Genomic DNA, 18,488 nt, shown 5'->3' with positions numbered 1-18,488 from the left:
GAGGAGAGAGACACACAGAGAGAGGGACAGAAGACAGACAGAGAAGAGAGGGGAGAGAGACCAGAGACAGGTAGGGGAACAGAGAGGGAGGGAGGAGACGAGAGAGAGGAGAGACAGACAGACAGACAGAGAGAGAGACACAAAAGAGGGGAGAAGGAGAGACAGGGAGGGAGGAGAGAAAGAGAGAGAGAAGACCGCGAGCAGCGCGGAGAGCGACACACAGCGAGAGGACCGAAAGACAGTCAGAGAGAGAGAGAGGGGGAGAGAGAGACAGGTGGGGGCAAAAGAGAGGGGGGAGAGAGAGAGACAGGAGAGAGAGCAGAGAGAGACACAGAAAGAGGGGAGAGGGGGAGACAGGTGGGGAGGGAGAGAAAGAGAGAGGGAGAGAGAAAGATAGAGGAGAGAGACACACAGAGGAGAGGACAGAAAGACAGACAGACAGAAGGAAGAGAGAGAGGACAGGTGGGGGAAAGAGAGGAGGAAGAGAGACGAGACAGAGATAAGAGGAGACACAGAAGAGGGGAGAGGGGGAGGAGACAGGTGGGGAGGGAGAGACTGAGAGAGGAGAGAGGCCAGATAGAGAGGAGAGAGGACACACAGAGAGGAGGACAGAAAGACAGACAGACAGACAGACAGACAGACAGAGGGGAGAGAGAGAAAGGGAGAGAGATGTTCAGAAGGTTATATAAACCTTTCCAGATTTGTAAACAGAATTTCAAGCGCTATTACTGCTCAGAATGTAAAAACACTAAAAGGGAAATTGATGTTTGCACTCCCAACAAAGTCCAAGGAATGCCAAACCCATTTCCTGTGTCTTTTTTAGTCCTGCTTTCCATCTTACTTGAGCATTATAAACACTGCTTTAGAGAACAGGCAGCTTCTTAGGTAAGAGGAAGGATAAACTGGCTTGCAAGATGGTTATGACACTAAAAAATACCGAAGGAAGTTTTTGAAGAATGGAATCAGAAGAGAGTAGCCACCATATCAACAATTTCAGTGGTGAAGTCTGCTTCTATGGATAGCTTAACATCAGCCAATGCCATCTGGCTACGACCCGGGGGAGGGCCTTCTCTGTTGCAGCTCCGGTCCTTTGGCACGAACTCCCCACGGAGATTCGGACCCCTCACCTCTCTCCCTGCTTTCCAAAAAGCCGTTTTAAACCTGGCTGTGTCGGCAGGCTTGGGGTTGATGAGCTCCCTTCCCCTCTCGACAGATGTGGTTGTTGGTCATTTTAAATGTTTATTTTTGTACTTGTATGTTTCCCCTTCCCGTTTTAAGTTGTTCGCCGCCCTGAGTCCCTTTTAGGGAATAGGGGGGCATATAAATAAAATAAAACTTAAACTTAAACATTCAAATGAATGTTATTTGACAAGATAAGAGATGGTACTGAAAATGGACTTACATCAGACAGGCCAGGAGAATGACTTAGAAAAGGATGTTTCACTGGATCTCTGCAAAGCAACTGGCTCAGTTTCTCAAATGTAAAAGGGAATTTACAAATGAGAAACCAAGAAAGAGATCTGGGTAATCTTTTTTCCCCCCTACCGGATTTATAAAAGAGAACTCTTAAAGCCTTGAAGAACTCTGCAATTCTTATATAAATTCCAATAACTAACTAAATAAAATACGGTGTATAATAGTTCGATCGCCAGGTTTGGAGGGCATCTGATGCCTCTTACTGTTCCTTTTGCTTGGCTCTTTAACCATGATTAAATGTGCTGTTGTGGCCTGCCAGCGGCCAGCAGAGCTGGCGGCAGATTCGGACAGTGAGAAGGTTGGGGAGGAACTTGGGCCAGTCCTGGAGTCTGGGGAAGGCTCTGATGAGGCTCTGTGTCGGACGCAGAGAGGGGGCCAGAGCCATCTGACAGTTATCATCTGCCTTCAGAATCAGAGATCAGTGGGGCAGAAGAACAGCTGGAGCCTGTTCCCGATGTATGCATGCACAGAGCTGCCAGGAGAAGGGAACAGCTAAGGAACAAGGGTCGACTGGGAATAAAGCCACAGGTGGACGCTGAATGGCCCCTCCCAGAGGAAATAAAGATGGAGCGAAAGGGGAGTGGAGTTTGCAGGAGGCCATTAGTTCAATTCATTCGGGTGAAGATCTGTTCCTGACTTCGTGCCAAGGAATTGCTGCTACAGCGTGGGTTTGGAAGATATCGGCCTGGCAGCTCTCCAAGCCTGAGAAAGGTCTGTAGTTGTGAAATCTCTTGAAGACTGTTGGGCGGGACTTTGCTGGAGAGGAATTCCCTTTAAACTAAATAAAAGATGTTTCACCGGGACAAGGAGTCGGGTTCATGCTCTTGGGAAGCCTAGGTCAGAACATGTTTATCCTTCAAAAGACGATCGTTGCTGGTTAACAGTAACTAAATTTGAACTCAAACCGATATCCCCCAGCCTGGCTTTTAGGTCCTTACCTCAGCTCCTTCTGCTGAAGGATCCTGTCTTTGTCCAGGACTTCTTCCTCTGCAGGCCTGTGAAATATAAAATGGATTCGGTTGGACCAAGTTGACAGTTATTGGATTGTGGACTTTTTCCCCCTGTGAAACCTGGCAGGGAAAGCCAAATTCAGACAAAGAGAACTACTGAAAATGCAAGATCCGTTTTTTCTCACCATGTACGTGTGTACACCCGAAGTAGACTGGGTGTTTCCCTGTCATATATGTATACGCATAATTTTGTATTTATTTATTTAGTCATGTTTATGGTAGGTATATTGGAGATGGAGATGCTTTGAGAGCTGAATGCAACGAAATTTCATTTAATAATTGCGATTAGTGTACATTCATGACAATAAAGTTATTCTATTCTATTATACTCTCCTATTCTATTCTATCCTATTATCCTATCCTAATCTAATCTATTCTAATCTTATTCGATTCCTAATCCTTTGCTCTCCTTCTCCTTTCTATTCTATTATCTATCCTATCCTAATCTAATCTATTCTACTTTATTCTATTCTGTTCCTTAATCTTTTGCTTCTCCTTCTCCTTCTTTCTATTCTCATTATCCTATCCTATTTTATCCTATTCTATTATCCTATCTTCTCCTATCCTAATCTTATTTTATTCGTTCCTTAATCATTTTGATTCTCTTCTCCTTTCTATTCTATTATCCTATCCTATTTTATCCTATTCTATTATCCCTAAATTATCTATCATAATCTTATTTTATTCTGTTCCCTAATCATTTTGCTTTCTCCTTCTCCTTTCTATTCTATTATCCTATTCTATTATCCTATCCTATCCTATCCTATTCTAATTTTATTGTATTCTGTTCCTTAATCCTTTTGCTTCTCCTTCTCCTTCTTTTCTATTCTATTATCCTATCCTATTTTATCCTATTCTATTATCCTATCTTATCCTATCTAATCTTATTTTATTCTGTTCCTTAATCATTTTGCTTCTCCTTCTCCTTTCTATTCTATTATCCTATCCTATCCTATTCTAATGTTATTCTATCCTGTTCCTTAATCCTTTTGCTTCGCCTTCTCCTTCTTCTATTCTATTATCCTATTCTATATCCTATCCAATGCTAATCTAATCTTATTCTATTCTATTAATCCTTTGCTTCTCTTCTCCTCCTATTCTATTCTATCTATTCTACTCTACTCTATTCTCTATTTTACTCTTTCTTTTTTGTTTATCTTTTAATGCACAAAGGCAAGAACTATACACACACCTACATGCTCACTCCTTGAATTAATAATGTTTTTCTGTACATGCTCTACATGTATCAAAAGAGGAAAGCAAAGGAACAGGTTGGTTACTAGCGTGACCCGTCAAAACCGCGCTCGACTAAACCGCACCTGATTAAACCGCGTCGCTGATGTCATTAACAGGGCGACAACAGCCAGCGCGGAGAAGAAGGGTGCTTTAAATAGTGCTTTGAAAGCAAGCCGATTCAACTTAAGGTAAGGGTTAGTCTTAGGGTTAGCTTTAGGGTTAGGGTTAGGATTAGGTTAAGGGTTAGGGTTAGGGTTAGGGTTAGGTTTAGGGTTAGGTTAAGGGTTAGGTTTAGGATTAGGTTAAGGGTTAGGTTTAGGGGGATTAGGTTTAGGTTTAGGGGTTAATTTTAGGTTTAGGGTTTACAGCATGCTTTTGTCTCCGTGCTGTTGTTGCCCAGTTGATGACGTCAGCGACGTGGTTTAGTCGAGCACGGTTTTGTGGGTGAACCGGTTACTAGTAAGGTGCAATGCAAAACGAAACGAAACAAAATTTCAAAGAGCAACCTTCCACCTCAAGCTCTTGGTCGGCTAAATTCAAATTAGAAAACAGCCTTTAAGTATACAATTTTTTCCCCCCAGAATTCTTTGTAAAGCAAGATGGTTAAAATTAAACATACGAGAGGAAGAGAGAGAATTAGAGGGATAAACAGACTGATTTTAAAGACTGGTGGCATCCTGAAGACACGTCCTGAAGTTGCAAAAGTTGCACACAAACACACAAAAAAGGGTTATGCAAGGATACATTTGTCAGTTTTTAAAGGGGGTCAGGAGATTCGTTGGTGTTTGGGCTGTCAAAAGCTGAAGCATCTACACTTCTGGAAATAGCCTGCTCTATGACAGCTTTCTGAATTTCTAAGTCGTGGTGTTTGTTCTCGCACATAAGACAAATCTCCTCCTAAATGGCATTTCACACATCCTTCTTAGCTAGAATCTTAACCTCTGGGGAGGATCTGCCATCACAATCCTTATTTTTGCTGAATCTAGAGAGAAAAAGGTGTTTTAAAAGGTAAAGGGCTTCACCTGTCCAGTCATTTCTGCCTCTAGGGGGCAGTGCTCATCTCCGTTCCTTAGCCTTAGACCAGGAAGGTCAAACTCAAGGCTCAGGGGCCGGATCTGACCTGCGGGATGCTTAAGTCTGGCCCCGCGGCCTGGAAATAACATGGGACCACCAGCTCGCGGTGCCACTGGAAGCCAAAATGGGGCGCCGGGGGGGGGGGGAGAGGTGCATGAGCCCCCACACACACCATTTTCAGCCTGGATGACCTACTGCAGCACTCTGCCAGCCAAAATGCGGTATGGGGGGAGCCCACGCACGACCCCCCGTGCCCCATTTTGGCTGGCAAAGTGCTGCAGGAGGTCATCCAGGCTGAAAATGGGGTGCAGGGGCCTCACGCGCTTCGCCCATGCCCCGTTTTGGCCAGCAAAGTGTTGCAGGATGTATCCGTACAATCTCCCTCCCCAACCCACCCACATCAGGCCGGCCTGTGGAGAACTACAATGTTGATCCAGCCCTCGAAAAAATCCAGTTTGACACACCCCCCTCCCTTAAACCCTTCCATGGTCAGAGGGTCAGGACGATTATACGCCGACAGGCAATGGAATACTATTGCCTTCCCATTTATTTGGTTCCACCACAAATCCGCGAAGCCCTTATCCGCGGAGACATAAGCGCGAAGACTAATTCGCGCCGTTCGAAGCGCTAAGGAAAAACGCGACCCTACCGCGATGACATAATCGCGGAGGGCAAATCCGCACATTCCCAAGCACTCAGTACCCTAAACCTAACCCTAAACCTAAATCTAACCCTAAACCTAACCCTAAACCTAAATCTAACCCTAAACCTAACCCTAACCCTAAACCTAACCCTAAACCTAACCCTAAAACAAAACCCTAAACCTAATCCTAACCCTTACCTTAATTGAAATCAGCTTTCTGCCGCGGCGCTGTTTTAAAGCGCCCTTCTGTTGCCACGCTGTTGTTGCGGCGGTGATGACGTGTGGTGATGACATCGCGGCTTTAGCGACGCGCTTATGTCTCCATGGATAAGGGCTTCGCGGTTTTGTCATGCCACGATTTATTTAATGACAGGTAGTGCTTGACTTAACAACCATTCATTGAGTGACTGTTCAAAATAGGGGTGGGATTCAGCCGGTTCAGACGAACCAGTAGCTCCGACAATCAGCTGAGAGCCGAACCGGCTTGTTCTGACGATCAGGGTCTGGTCGACAAGCCTAGGGTCGTAATCATTAGGGCATTCTGCTATTTGAATCTATAGCTAGTTTCTGGTAATCAACCCTCCCAGGGGGGTCATTTAAAAGGAAATTTGAGGCTCTTTTTTTGCAGTTTGCTTTTAGAAAGGGATGCGGTGGCTCAGTGGCTAAGACGCTGAGCTTGTCAATCAAAAAGGTTGGCAGTTCGAATCCCTAGCACCGCATAACGGAGTGAGCTCCCACTACTTGTCCCAGCTTCTGCCAACCTAGTAGTTCGAAAGCAGGTAACAAATGCAAGTAGAAAGATAGGAACCACCTTTGGTGGGAAGGGAAGAGCGTTCCGTGCGCCTTTGGCGTTGAATCATGCCGGCCACATGACCACGGAGACGTCTTCGGACAGCGCTGGCTCTTCGGCTTTGAAACAGAGATGAGCATCGCCCCCTAGAGTCAGGAATGACTAGCACATATGTGCGAGGGGTTTTACCTAACCTTAAGTTAGGAAAGGTTTTAAAGGGAGATTCATAGCTGCAGCCAACGAAGGAAAGCAACGAGACACGAAGAAAGAACTTACTTGCCAGTCCTTTTTAATCTCTCTGACCGGAAATTTTCGTAATGCAAATCCTGGGTTACTTCTTGGAGGTCTTGCATGTGTGTCCTGAAAGAAGAAACACAATAGAGGTTGATCAGAATGGACATGAAGCCAATGGTATGTCTTCCATATGGCTTATTTAAAAACCTTCTGCAGCCCGGACAGCTGTTAGCAACAAACGAGACAAAATCTTCAAATGTAGCATGAAAATTGTCCAGTAGAGGGAACCCTTGGACTGGAATTTATTCTTTCCAAAGATGCAAAGTGGAATTAAGACTAAACAATCAGGAATTGCTCACTCTCTCTCTGTCTTCTCTCTGTCTCTATCCATCTATCCATATCTATCCATCCATATCTATCAGTCGATACATTTCTTTCTTTTTATTTTTTTTCTTTCTATCCATTTATATCTATCATCCATATCTATACGTCTATTTATATCTACCTACCTACCCATCATATTTATCCATATTTACCCATATCTGTCTGTCTGTCTGTCTGTCTGTCTGTCTGTCTATCTATCTATCTATCTATATATCTATCTATCTATATATATCTATCTATCTATCTATCTATCTATCTATCTATCTATCTATCTATCTCTATCATATCTACCTACCTACCTATCTACTTTATATTTCTTTCTATCTCATATCTACCTACCTGTCTACTGTATGTATCTATCTATCTATCTATCTATCTATCTATCTATCTATCTATCTATCTATCTATCTATCTATCTCATTCATATCTGCCTAGCTACCTATTGTATATCTTTCTTTTTTTCTTTCTTTTTCTTTTTCTTTCTTTCTTTCTTTCTTTCTTTCTTTCTTTCTTTCCTTTTTTCTACATCTATCTATCTATCTATCTATCTATCTATCTATCTATCTATCTATCTATCTATCTATCATCTATGTATCATCTATCTATCTATATATCATATACTACCTCTACCGACCTACCTACTTACTGTATATTTCTTTCTATCTATATCTATCTATCTATCTCTATCTATCTATCTATCTATATCTATCTATCTATATCTACTCTACCTACCTACCTACCTACCTACCTATCTCTATATCAATCATACCTACCTACCTACCTACTACTACCTACCTAACCTACCTACCTACCTACCTACCTACCTACCTACTACCGTATCTATCTATCTATCTATCTATCTATCTATCTATCTATCTATCTATCTATCATCTATCTCTATCTATCTATCTATCTATCTATCTATCTATCTATTATCTATCTATCTATCTATCTATCTATCTATCTATCTATAGCTTATCATCCATCTCTATCATCCACCCGTCCATCCATCTAGGATCTCATGTCTTATGTATTTATCTATCTTATCTGTCATCCCTGTCTGTCCGTCCGTCTGTCCATATCTATACCTCCATCCATCCCTATTTATACATCTCTTCTATCTATCTATCATCTATCTATCTATCATCTATCTATCTATCTATCTATCTATCTATCTATCTATCTATCTATCTCAGTGATATCCATGAGTTTTTTTGCTAGCTGACATAATGCACAGGGCTTCCCTACAAAGAGAGGCCAAAGAAGGTATGGGACTTACACCGCATCGTGCGTAACTTGAGGAAGTCGTTGTGTTCAGGGTTCTCCACTTCCACCACCCCCAGGGGTAGAGGCGGCCTCGAATCTTTTTCCCCTTCACTTCGATCAGCTGGTTGGACCCGATCACAGCAAAAGGAACACTGGCCTGGAGGAGTCAAGAGGAGGAAGAATTCCATGTCACCCACATGTCGGAAAGCTGAGAGACCATCATTTATCCCTGTGATGGCAAGCCTATGGCATGCCATAGGTGGCATGCAGAGCCCTCTCCATTGCACATGTGTGCCTCCTGCCGGCCAGCTGCTCTTCGGACGGGGCGCATGCAGGGAACAATACTTTTGACAGTGAATAGTGTGCATTTTGGATCCGAGTTCTGTTAAGATGCAGCCTGTTCTGCCTTAAAATGGATTCTACTGCACAGCACAGTGGAGTTGCCATGGTAACGGCTTCAGAGTACTCCACAAGGGGGCTCCCTCTAATACAGGGTTGGGATAAATACATAACCAGGCTATGCCGGGTTATCAGCTAGTAAATAATAAATACAAATATATAGCCTGAAAGCTGTCAGATTTAGAGGCCCTGGTCACACATGTGAAAAACCACAACTTATCTTTCCAAAAACCCATGATTTGACTCCACAACAGCAAAAAAATTGCTCCCCCTTCAGAATGCATCCTTTTGGCGAAAAGCATCCGGGAACTAATTTCTTAAGATGCAGATTCTAGAAAGAATCCAAGGGCCTAACACTGAAAGATTCATTCATTTAGCAATTTTTCTAAGTTACCATCATCTTCTTTTTCAACAGCCCTGTAATCCCTTGCAGGGTGGAGTCTGGGCAGCTGAATGGAGCTGAGTGTTTTGATGGCCTAATGCCCTTCCTGTTGCCAATGCAGAGGTTTTTTCGGCAGATATTTCCTCTTGTGCCCAGAGAGATAGAAATATCTGCCTCTAACTGGGATCGAACTCTCAGCCTGGTGGTTTAGAGGCGGGAGCTCCACTCTAAGCCACCAGACCACCCTTTCTAAGTTACCATGGCACTGGAGGGGGGGGGGGAAAGGGGGGGGAAACTTACAACTGGTGTCTATGGAGATTCTCAGTCATCCAGGTCAGTCGTTGTCCCAAAGGTGCTTTTTTTTTCCCCAAGAGACAACTGGACTTTCTGGTTCTTAAGGTCTTCGAAGAAAAAACAAGAAAGCCTTGTGAAAAAGCACCTTTGGGACTTCACGACTGGTCCTCCTCGCTTTTGCGCAGCAGCGTTCCAACTTCGAACGGGGGTTTAAACGAATGGCCGGAAGTCTAGGGCTGTTGGTAATGATACGATTGCGTTGGCTCATTCAGGATCCTCGTTTGTTCTTTGAACTCTTCATCCTCGTCAGAGTCGGCATCGGGCAGCTGGTAAATCCGGATGCCATGCTCAGCAATTTCATCTAACACCTGCCAAAGTAAAGAAAGAAAGAAAGAAGAACAAAGAAAAGAAAGAGAAGAGAAAGAAAGAAAGGAAGAAGAAGAAAGAAAAAGAAAAGAAAAAAGAAAAGAAAAAAGAAAAAGAAAGAAAAAGAAAGAAAGAAAGAGAAAGAAAGAAAGAGAAAGAAAGAAAAGAAGAAAGAAGATAGATTTGAACTAATGAATTAATTGTTCTCCTGCAAACTCCACTCCCCTTTCGCCCCTTTTTCATTTCCTCTGGGAGGGGCCATTCAACATCCACCTGTGGCCTTACTCCCAAGTCGCCCCCTGTTCTTTAGCTGTTCCCTTCGTCTGGCAGCTCTGCGCATGCGCACACTGGGAACAGGCTCCACTGTACTTCTGCCTCAATGAAGTCCGACTCCGAAGGCAGCTGATAACTGTCAGACGGCCCTGGCCCCCTCTCTGCCTCCAACACATAGCCCTCCCCAGAACCTTTCCCAAACTCCAGGACTGGCCCAGGTTCCTCCCCAACTTCCTCACTGTCTTGAATCTGTTATGTTGGCTGCCGGCAGGCCACAATATACCCATTTCAACATACCCATTATTCTATTTCTTAGAGGAAAATATAACTCTCCACACAATAATAATAATAATTCCAGTGGTAATCGGCACACTTGGTGCTATTCCAAAAGCACTGGAATTTACATTTAAAACAGTAAAAAATTGACAAAATCACCATCAGTCAAATGCAAAAAGCCGCACTGCTTGGATCTGCACACATATTACGAAAATACATTACGACGTCCTAGGCCCCTGGGTGGGGCCCGACTAGTAATCAATGCCAAATCAGGTGAAACAACTGGCCGCTGTGATACAATTGTGATGATGATGATGATGATGATGATGATGATCAACCGAAGAGAACATCCAGGACTAATCCATCCAAACACAAACGGACGCAACATTTTGCAAATCTGGCAGACTATTTTCCAAAGGCGGGGCTTAAAGAATTAGCACACAGTCGTTTAATTATAGGTTGCCAGAGAGAATAACCCTCCCAGGAACAGCCTAACATGCGGGGACTGGCCAAGATTGGCTAGTCTGCTGTTGGTCAATGATGGGGAATAAGAAAGGCCAGTTTCTCTGGACAGAGATCTTGGCGATAAAGTGTAAAACCCGAAACAATGGCGGGAAAGCCAGCAAGGGTGGCTGAATAATATACCACAGCTGTTCAGCCAAGTGCTTTCCTGAAAGGAAAAAAAGAAAGGAAGAATAGCAAGGAAAACAAACTGCATTTCATACCCCCCCCAACAATAAAACTGCATTTTGTTTCTTCAGACCTCAGTTTATGGGTCCCTGGGGGCTTCGTGCGTCTTAAAGATTAGGCTTCCCAGGGAAAAAAAAAAGAAGAAGAAAAAGAAGTCAAAATGTAAAGTTTCCCTTCACACAGTCTTTTCTTTTTTGAACTTCCTCAAAAAAACGGCACTGGATGGCTTGTGAATAGGGCACGCATTGATTCCCACTTGAGAGGATGTATTTATTTTATTTTATGTATTTTGGTTTGTGAAGCATGTGTGAGAAAACTATAAGTATGAATATAGCATAAACATAGAAGTACAATACAATACAATAGCAGAGTTGGAAGGGACCTTGGAGGTCTTCTAGTCCAACCCTCTGCCTAGGCAGGAAACTCTATACCGCTTCAGACAAATGGCTATCCAACATCTTCTTAAAACTTCCATGTTGGGGCATTCACAACTTCTGGAGGCAAGTGTTCCACTGATTAATTGTTCTAACTGTCAGGAAATTCCTCCTCAGTTCAGGTGAACTGTGGGGTCCCTGATGCCCTCTGAGCTTGGTTGTTTCCTTGAGGTGTTTCACGACCCAACAAGGTAGCATCATCAGTGCTGGAAGGGAGTGTGGGGTTGGTCTTTCTTTATATACAATAGCTTGCTTGCAGAGAGTAAACCCCACACCCCTCTAGCGTTGATGATGTTACCTAGTTGGGTGATGAAATGTTTTGCAAGAAAACTACCAAACTCAGAGAGCACCAATACCCCCATAATTAAATTATTCTTATTTAGGAGACTAGTTGATAACCTGACATTGCTCGGGTATTTATTATAGGGGGAAAATATCTGGACCAAACGTAATTTTTAATGTTGGATTTTCCCCCTTACCAGAGGGAGCCCCCTTGTGGAATATTGTGAAGCCATTACCATGGCGACTCCACTGCGCTGTTCAGTAGAAGTCATTTTACAGCAGTATGGTAGAAGCCATTTTAAGGCACAACAGGCTGTATCTTAACAGAACACACACCCCGAGGGGTATTAAAGGTGTCTTTCATTTCATTTCATTTCATTTTATTAAGTTGTATGCCGCCCTATTCCCGAGAGACTCAGGGCGGCTAACAATAAAAAGGGAGGGGATACAAAAACAAAATAAAAAACAACAATTTAAAATTCTACAACAGCCGTAACCTCAAATGGGGCTGGATAGTTCAACAGCCCCAGGCCTGCCGGAACAGCCACAGAGAAGGATCTGCTTTGCGGAAGGCCAGAAGGGTAGTAAGGGTCCGGATCTCCACAGGGAGATCGTTCCAGAGGGCCGGAGCAGCCACAGAGAAGGCCCTCCCCTGAGGAGTCGCCAGCCGACATTGGCCGGCAGATGGAATTCGGAGGCCTAGTCTGTGGGATCTAATAGGTCTTTGGGAGGTGACTGGCAGGAGGCGGTCTCTCAAGTACCCAGGTCCGATACCATGTAGGGCTTTAAAAGTAACGACTAGCACCTTGAAGCGTGTCTGGAGACCAATGGGCAGCCAGTGCAGCTCGCAGAGGATAGGTGTAACGTGGGTGTACTGAGGTGCACCACAATCGCCCGCGCGGCTGCGTTCTGGACAAGCTGAAGTCTTCGAACACTCTTCAAGGGCAGCCCCATGAAGAGCGTGTTACAGTAATCCAGTCTTGAGGTGACAAGGGCGTGAGTGACTATCCAAAGGGCTCCCGGTCTAGGTAGGGCCGCAATTGGTGCACCAGGCGAACCTGGGCAAAGGTCCCCCTGGTCACAGCCGACAGATGATGTTCTAAAGTCAGCTGCGGATCCAGGACGACTCCCAAATTGCAGGCCCTCTCTGAGGGGCGTATAATTTCACTCCCCAGGCTGAGAGATGGAATAGCTGGACCATCTTTGGGAGGGAGCATCAATAGCCACTCGGTCTTGTCGGGATTGAGCACCAACTTGTTCGTTCCCATCCAGACCCTGACAGCCTCCAGGCACTGGCACATCACTTCTACCGTTTCACTGAGTTGGCACGGGGCGGACAGATACAACTGTGTATCATCCGCATATTGATGATATTTAATCCCGTGCCGGCGTATGATCTCACCCAGCGGCTTCATGTAGATGTTGAATAGGAGGGGGACAGGACCGAACCCTGCGGCACCCCATAATTGAGGGGCCTAGGGGTCGATCTCTGCCCTCCGACCAACACCGACTGCGACCTGTCTGAGAGGTAGGAGGAGAACCACCGAAGAATGGTGCCTCCCACTCCCACCTCCCGTAACCGTTGCAGAAGAATACCATGGTCGATGGTATCGAAGGCCGCTGAGAGGTCAAGAAGCACAAGGATAGAGGAGTGACCCCTATCCCTGGCTCACCAGAGATCAGCGATCAGCGAGACCAAAGCAGTTTCCATGCTGTAACCAGGCCTGAAACCGGACTGAAAGGGATCCAGATAATCGGTTTCATCCAAGGACCGTCGGAGTTGAAAGGCCACCACTTTCTCAACAACCTTCCCAACAAAGGGGAGCTTGGTGACTGGACGATAGTTACTCAAGATGGCTGGATCCAGAGAAGGTTTCTTCAGGAGGGGTCTCACCACCGCATCCTTTAGGACAGTGATCCCCAACCCCGGTCCGGACCGGTGCCGGGCCGTGGAGTGCCTGGCACCGGGCCGCGCAGTGGCCGGGGCCATGATCGCTGCAGCGGCCGGGGGCCATAGTTTCTTTCTGTATGCAAATTAGGGCTAACTGGCACAAGGGGTGTTACTGGACCGCTGGTGGCACTCTGACGTCACCAGCGGCCCACCGCCCCCCTGTGTCAGCGCCGCCCTCTCATTCCTTTTCAGCGCTTCAGCGCTGGCCGATTCCTGAAAAAAACCTAAGAGCGCCTGCGCAGCTACGTAGGGCTAGCGTAGACAGCGCTAGTAGCGTAGCCTTGCGTTGGCGCAGTTTGTGCTACACTATCTACGCTAGCCATACTGAACAATCAATGTGTCGTCGCGAACAACACCTCCCCACCCCTGCGCGCGCTCAGCGGGCCACGGTAAAATTATCAAAGGCTGACTGGTCCGCGGCGATAAAAAGGTTGGGGACCACTGCTTTAGGAGGTGCGGGAAGGACCCCTCCCGGAGAGAGGTGTTAACTATCGTCTGGATCCAGTCACGTGTCACCTCCCTGCTGGTCGAGACCAGCCTGGAGGGGCACGGGTCCAGTATACAAGTGGAGGCACTCACCGCTCCCATGGCCTTGTCCACTTCATCAGAAACACAAGTTGAAACTCGCTCCATAAAATTCGCTCAAGACCTTCCCTCGGTACCTCGGCTGGTACTGTGCAATTGGAGTCCAGATCTGTCCAAATCCGAGCGACTTTATCCGTTAGAAACTGAACAAATTCCTCAGCCCTACCTTGTAAAGGGTTGTCCGCATCCCTCCCTTTCAAGAGGGAGCGGGCTATTCTAAACAAGGCGGCTGGGCGCGATTCAGCGGATGCAATAAGAGCGGTAAAATGCGCAGATTTCGCCACCCGTATTGCCACGAGATAGGTCCTGATAAAGGCTCTCATCAGTGCTCGGTCTGACTCGGAGTTACTGGCCCTCAAGCGGCGCTCTAGGCTTCTCTTTTGGCGCTTATCTCCCGGAGTTCCTCAGTAAACCAAGGAGCTCTCCTGGATCCACTACCTCGGAGAGGCTGTAAAGGCGCAATCCGGTTTAGAGCCCCTGCCGCCGCTGTATTCCAAGCAGCGACTAAGAACTCTACCGGATTGTGGACTAGAGTGTCAGGTATTTCTCCAAGCGCCGTCTGAAATCCCATAGGGTCCATCAGGCGCCTGGGGCGGAACCACCTAATTGGTTCCTCCTCCCTACAGTGGGAGATTGGTCTCCGAAAGTCAAGCCTCAGTAGGAAGTGATCAGACCATGACAAGGACAAGATCTTAATGCCCCTCAAATCTAGATCACGTCTCCACTGCTCCGAGGGAATACGAGGTTGAGTGTGTGCCCGCTGAGTTAGTCGGACCCTGGATTACTTGGGTCAAGTCCATGGCCGTTATGGAAGCCATGAACTCCTGCGCCCCATCAGAGTGTCCACCGAGCGAAGGCAGGTTGAAGTCCCCCAGGACCATAAGCCTAGGGAACTCTACCGCCAGCTCAGCTACTGACTCAAGGAGCGAGGGGAGGGCTGTTGTAACGCTGTTGGGAAGAAGTTACATTAGCAACAAGCCCACTTGACCCTCAAGGTCCAACTTCACCAATAAGGACTCACACCCGACAAGCTCCGGAGCAGGGATCCTACGAGGGACTAATGACCCTCGGATGATGATAGCCACTCCCCCACCCCTTCCTGGGGTCATGGCTGATGAGGCACCTGAAATCCTTCTGGGCACATTTCAGTGAGGGGGACTCCTCCCTCCGGGCCCAGCCAGGTTTCAGTAATACATGCCAGGTCTGCCCCCTCGTCTAATATTAGGTCCGGACGAGGGGAGCCTTGTGAACCACAGAGCTGGCATTTAGCAACAACAGCCTGAGACCAGGGCCCTAACCACTCTCACAATGCGGCCTTGGAGTGGAACTAACAGGGCCGGAAGGAGGGATCGCTGCGACATAGCGAACCCTCCTCCCCCGGTAATGGCTACCCTGAAGTTCCCGCCGTACCTGCCCCTCCCCATCGTGACCGTAATGTTCCGGCCCACTCCCGTAATTGTAGACCCCCCGAAGCTTCCACTCTCTCCGGCAGGCTATCAATCTCAATCATTCTAGGACGGGAGATAGGCCTGGGCCCCTACCACTTCTGCAATGGCACTCAGTGGAGGAGGCACCCGGTTGTTCTCCCAGTCCCCTCATGCATACACAGTCACTCACTCATACAGTCCCCACAAGTCAGATTAAAATTACAAAAATACAGTGACAATAAAATAATAAGTGGGTACAAACATACATCAAACATACATCACATACATACCACATACATATCCCACACAAAAGAAAAAGGAAAAATTGCGCAGATGTTAAAGATGGAGAGTGCGTATAAAGTTTGTGGCAGAATCACAGTTCAGGTGATGGAGTTTTAACGTTGCTAAAAAAGGGATAGTTCTACTTCTCTCGTCCTTTAGAGTAAGATGGAATAAGATGGTATAGCAGGGGGTCTTACCCCCTACTGTATTTGTTTCCAGGGAGTAAGAGAGTAAGTAATTTATTTATCTATCTATCTAATCTATCTTGATTGAAAAGAAGAGGAGGAGTAAGAGGAGGAGGAGTTGTTGTTGTTAATACTTCTAACTTTAACACTTATCTCCCATGCTGAAATGAGATTTGAAACAGCCTAAATGGGATTGCAAGGCAGTACTACAAACCATCAGGGAGAACTCATATATAAGGTAAAGGCAAAGGTTCCCCTCACACATATGTGCTAATTGTTCCTGACTCTAGGGGGCAGTGCTCATTTCCGTTTCAAAGCCAAAGAGCCAGCGCTGTCCGCAGATGTCTCCATGGTCATGTGGCCGGCATGACACAATGCCGAAGGCGCACGGAACGCTGTTCCCTTCCCACCAAAGGTGGTCCCTCTTTTTTCTACTTGCATTTTTTACGTGCTCTCGAACTGCTAGGTTGGCAGAAGCTGGGACAAGTCACAGGAGCTCACTCCGTTACGCGGCACTAGGGATTCAAACTGCTGAACTGCCAACCTCAGAGCTCCTGTGACTTGTCCCAGCTTCTGGCAACCTAGCACTTTGAAAGCATTTAAAAAATGCAGTAGAAAAATAGGGACCACCTTTGGTGGGAAGGGAACAGTGTTCTGTGCGCTTTCAGCGTTTAGTCATACCAGCCACATGACCACGGAGATGTCTTCGGACAGCTGGCTCTTCAGCTTTGAAACAGAGATGAGCACCGCCCCCTAGAGTCAGGAAAGGCTAGCACGTATGTGCAAGGGAACCTTTACCTTTACCCTATATAAAATAGTTTAATTTCCAGTATTAAGGGATAGGATTTCCTGCTGTCATCAATTTTAAGATGTACCCCTGGGAAGTTTCTGCATAAAACCCTTCTGAAACGGAGGTGAAACCAAGATGGAAAAAATATATATCCAGAGATGATTTTAATTGAATTGGCTAACAATACAAAAAGCAGCGATTAAAGCCCCCTTGCAGAAAGTTATTCAATACAATACAATAGCAGAGTTGGAAGGGACCTTGGAGGTCTTCTAGTCCAACCCCCTGCCTAGGCAGGAAACCCTACACCATTTCAGACAAATGGCTATCCAACACCTTCTTAAAAACTTCCAGTGTTGGAGAACCCACAACTTCTGGAGGCAAGCTGTTCCACTGATTAATTGTTCTAACTGTCAGGAAATTTCTCCTCAGTTCTCAGTTGCTTCTCTCCTTGATTAGTTTCCACCCATTGCTTCTTGTTCTACCCTCAGGTGCCTTGGAGAATAGTTTGACTATAAGCAGGTATACATTCCCCGTTCCCCTGAAAATAAGACCTCCCCGGATAATAAGCCTAATCAGGCTTTTGAGCGCATACGCTAAAACAAGCCCTCCCTGAAAATATTGCGACACAGCAGTAGCCATGAGGTGACCACGCTCGCCGCCTCCTGCACCTCAAAATAATAAGATCTGCCCAAAAATAAGGCCAAGTGCTTATTTCAGGGGTCAAAAGAAAATAAGAACCCTGTCTTATTTTTGGGAAAACACGGTATGTGCATAAGAAATGAGTATAAATAGATGGGAACAGTAGGACAGGGATGGTAGGCTGGGGTGCTTATGATGCCCCCTTACAGACCTCTTGGGAATGGGGTGAGGTCCACGGTTGACTTGAAAGTTGAAGCTATGGGGCTTTAAGGATGTAACAATGGAGTCGGGTGGTGCATTCCAGGCGTTGACCACTCTGTTGCTGAAAGTTGTATTTTCTGCAATCGAGTTTAGAGTGGTTTACCTTGAGTTTGTTTCGATTGTTTGCCCGAGTATTATTGAGGTTGAAGCCGAAGTAGTTGTTGACAGGTAGGACATTGTAGTAGCCAATTTGTGTACTATGCTTAGGTCAGACTGTAGGCGGCGTACTTCTAGGTTGTCCAAGCCCAAAATTTTGAGCCTTGTGGCATAAGGGATTCTGTTGCAAGCAGAGGAGTGGAGGACTCTTCTCGTGAAATACCTCTGGACTGTATTAATGTCTGATATACAGTGTGGATTGCAGGCAGACGAGCTGTATTCGAGAATTGGTCTGGCAAAGGTTTTGTATGCCCTGGTTAGCAGCGCAATGTTACTGGAATAGAAGCTTCGCAACATTAGGTTAACAACTCTTCATGCTAGAGCCGAGGTGGCGCAGTGGTTAAATGCAGCACTGCAGGCTACTTCAGCTGACTGCAGTTCAGCAGTTTGGCTGTTCAAATCCCACCAGGCTCAAGGTTGACTCAGCCTTCCATCCTTCCGAGGTGGGTAAAATGAGGACCCAGATTGTTGTTGGGGGCAATATGCTGACTCTGTAAACCACTTAGAGAGGGCTGAAAGCCCTATGAAGCGGTATAAGTCTAACTATTGCTATTGCTACTATTGTTGGGGCAATTTTTATTTTATTTTTTAAGAAAAAAGGACAAAGAAGAAGGTTCAATTTCCACGAAGTCAGGAATTCTGACTTCCTTAACAGAAAAATCCACCATTCAGGTTTCTGCTTATTCAAATACTTTTCAAAAAA

General features: G+C 45.9%; 1 protein-coding gene across 1 annotated transcript in view; it reads right to left on the bottom strand.

The window, feature by feature from the left end:
* Positions 1-9,418: 9,418 nt before the first annotated feature.
* The window catches only part of LOC116516803 (septin-2A-like), a 29,929-nt gene continuing 20,859 nt past the window's right edge, over positions 9,419-18,488 (bottom strand). The window contains 1 exon segment of the mRNA XM_032229427.1: positions 9,419-9,556. Coding sequence (XP_032085318.1) covers positions 9,419-9,556 — 138 coding nt within the window.

Source organism: Thamnophis elegans, chromosome 13, assembly GCF_009769535.1.
Source record: "Thamnophis elegans isolate rThaEle1 chromosome 13, rThaEle1.pri, whole genome shotgun sequence".
NCBI classification, from domain to species: Eukaryota; Metazoa; Chordata; class Lepidosauria; order Squamata; family Colubridae; genus Thamnophis; species Thamnophis elegans.
This window is presented reverse-complemented; position numbering and strand designations above follow the sequence as displayed.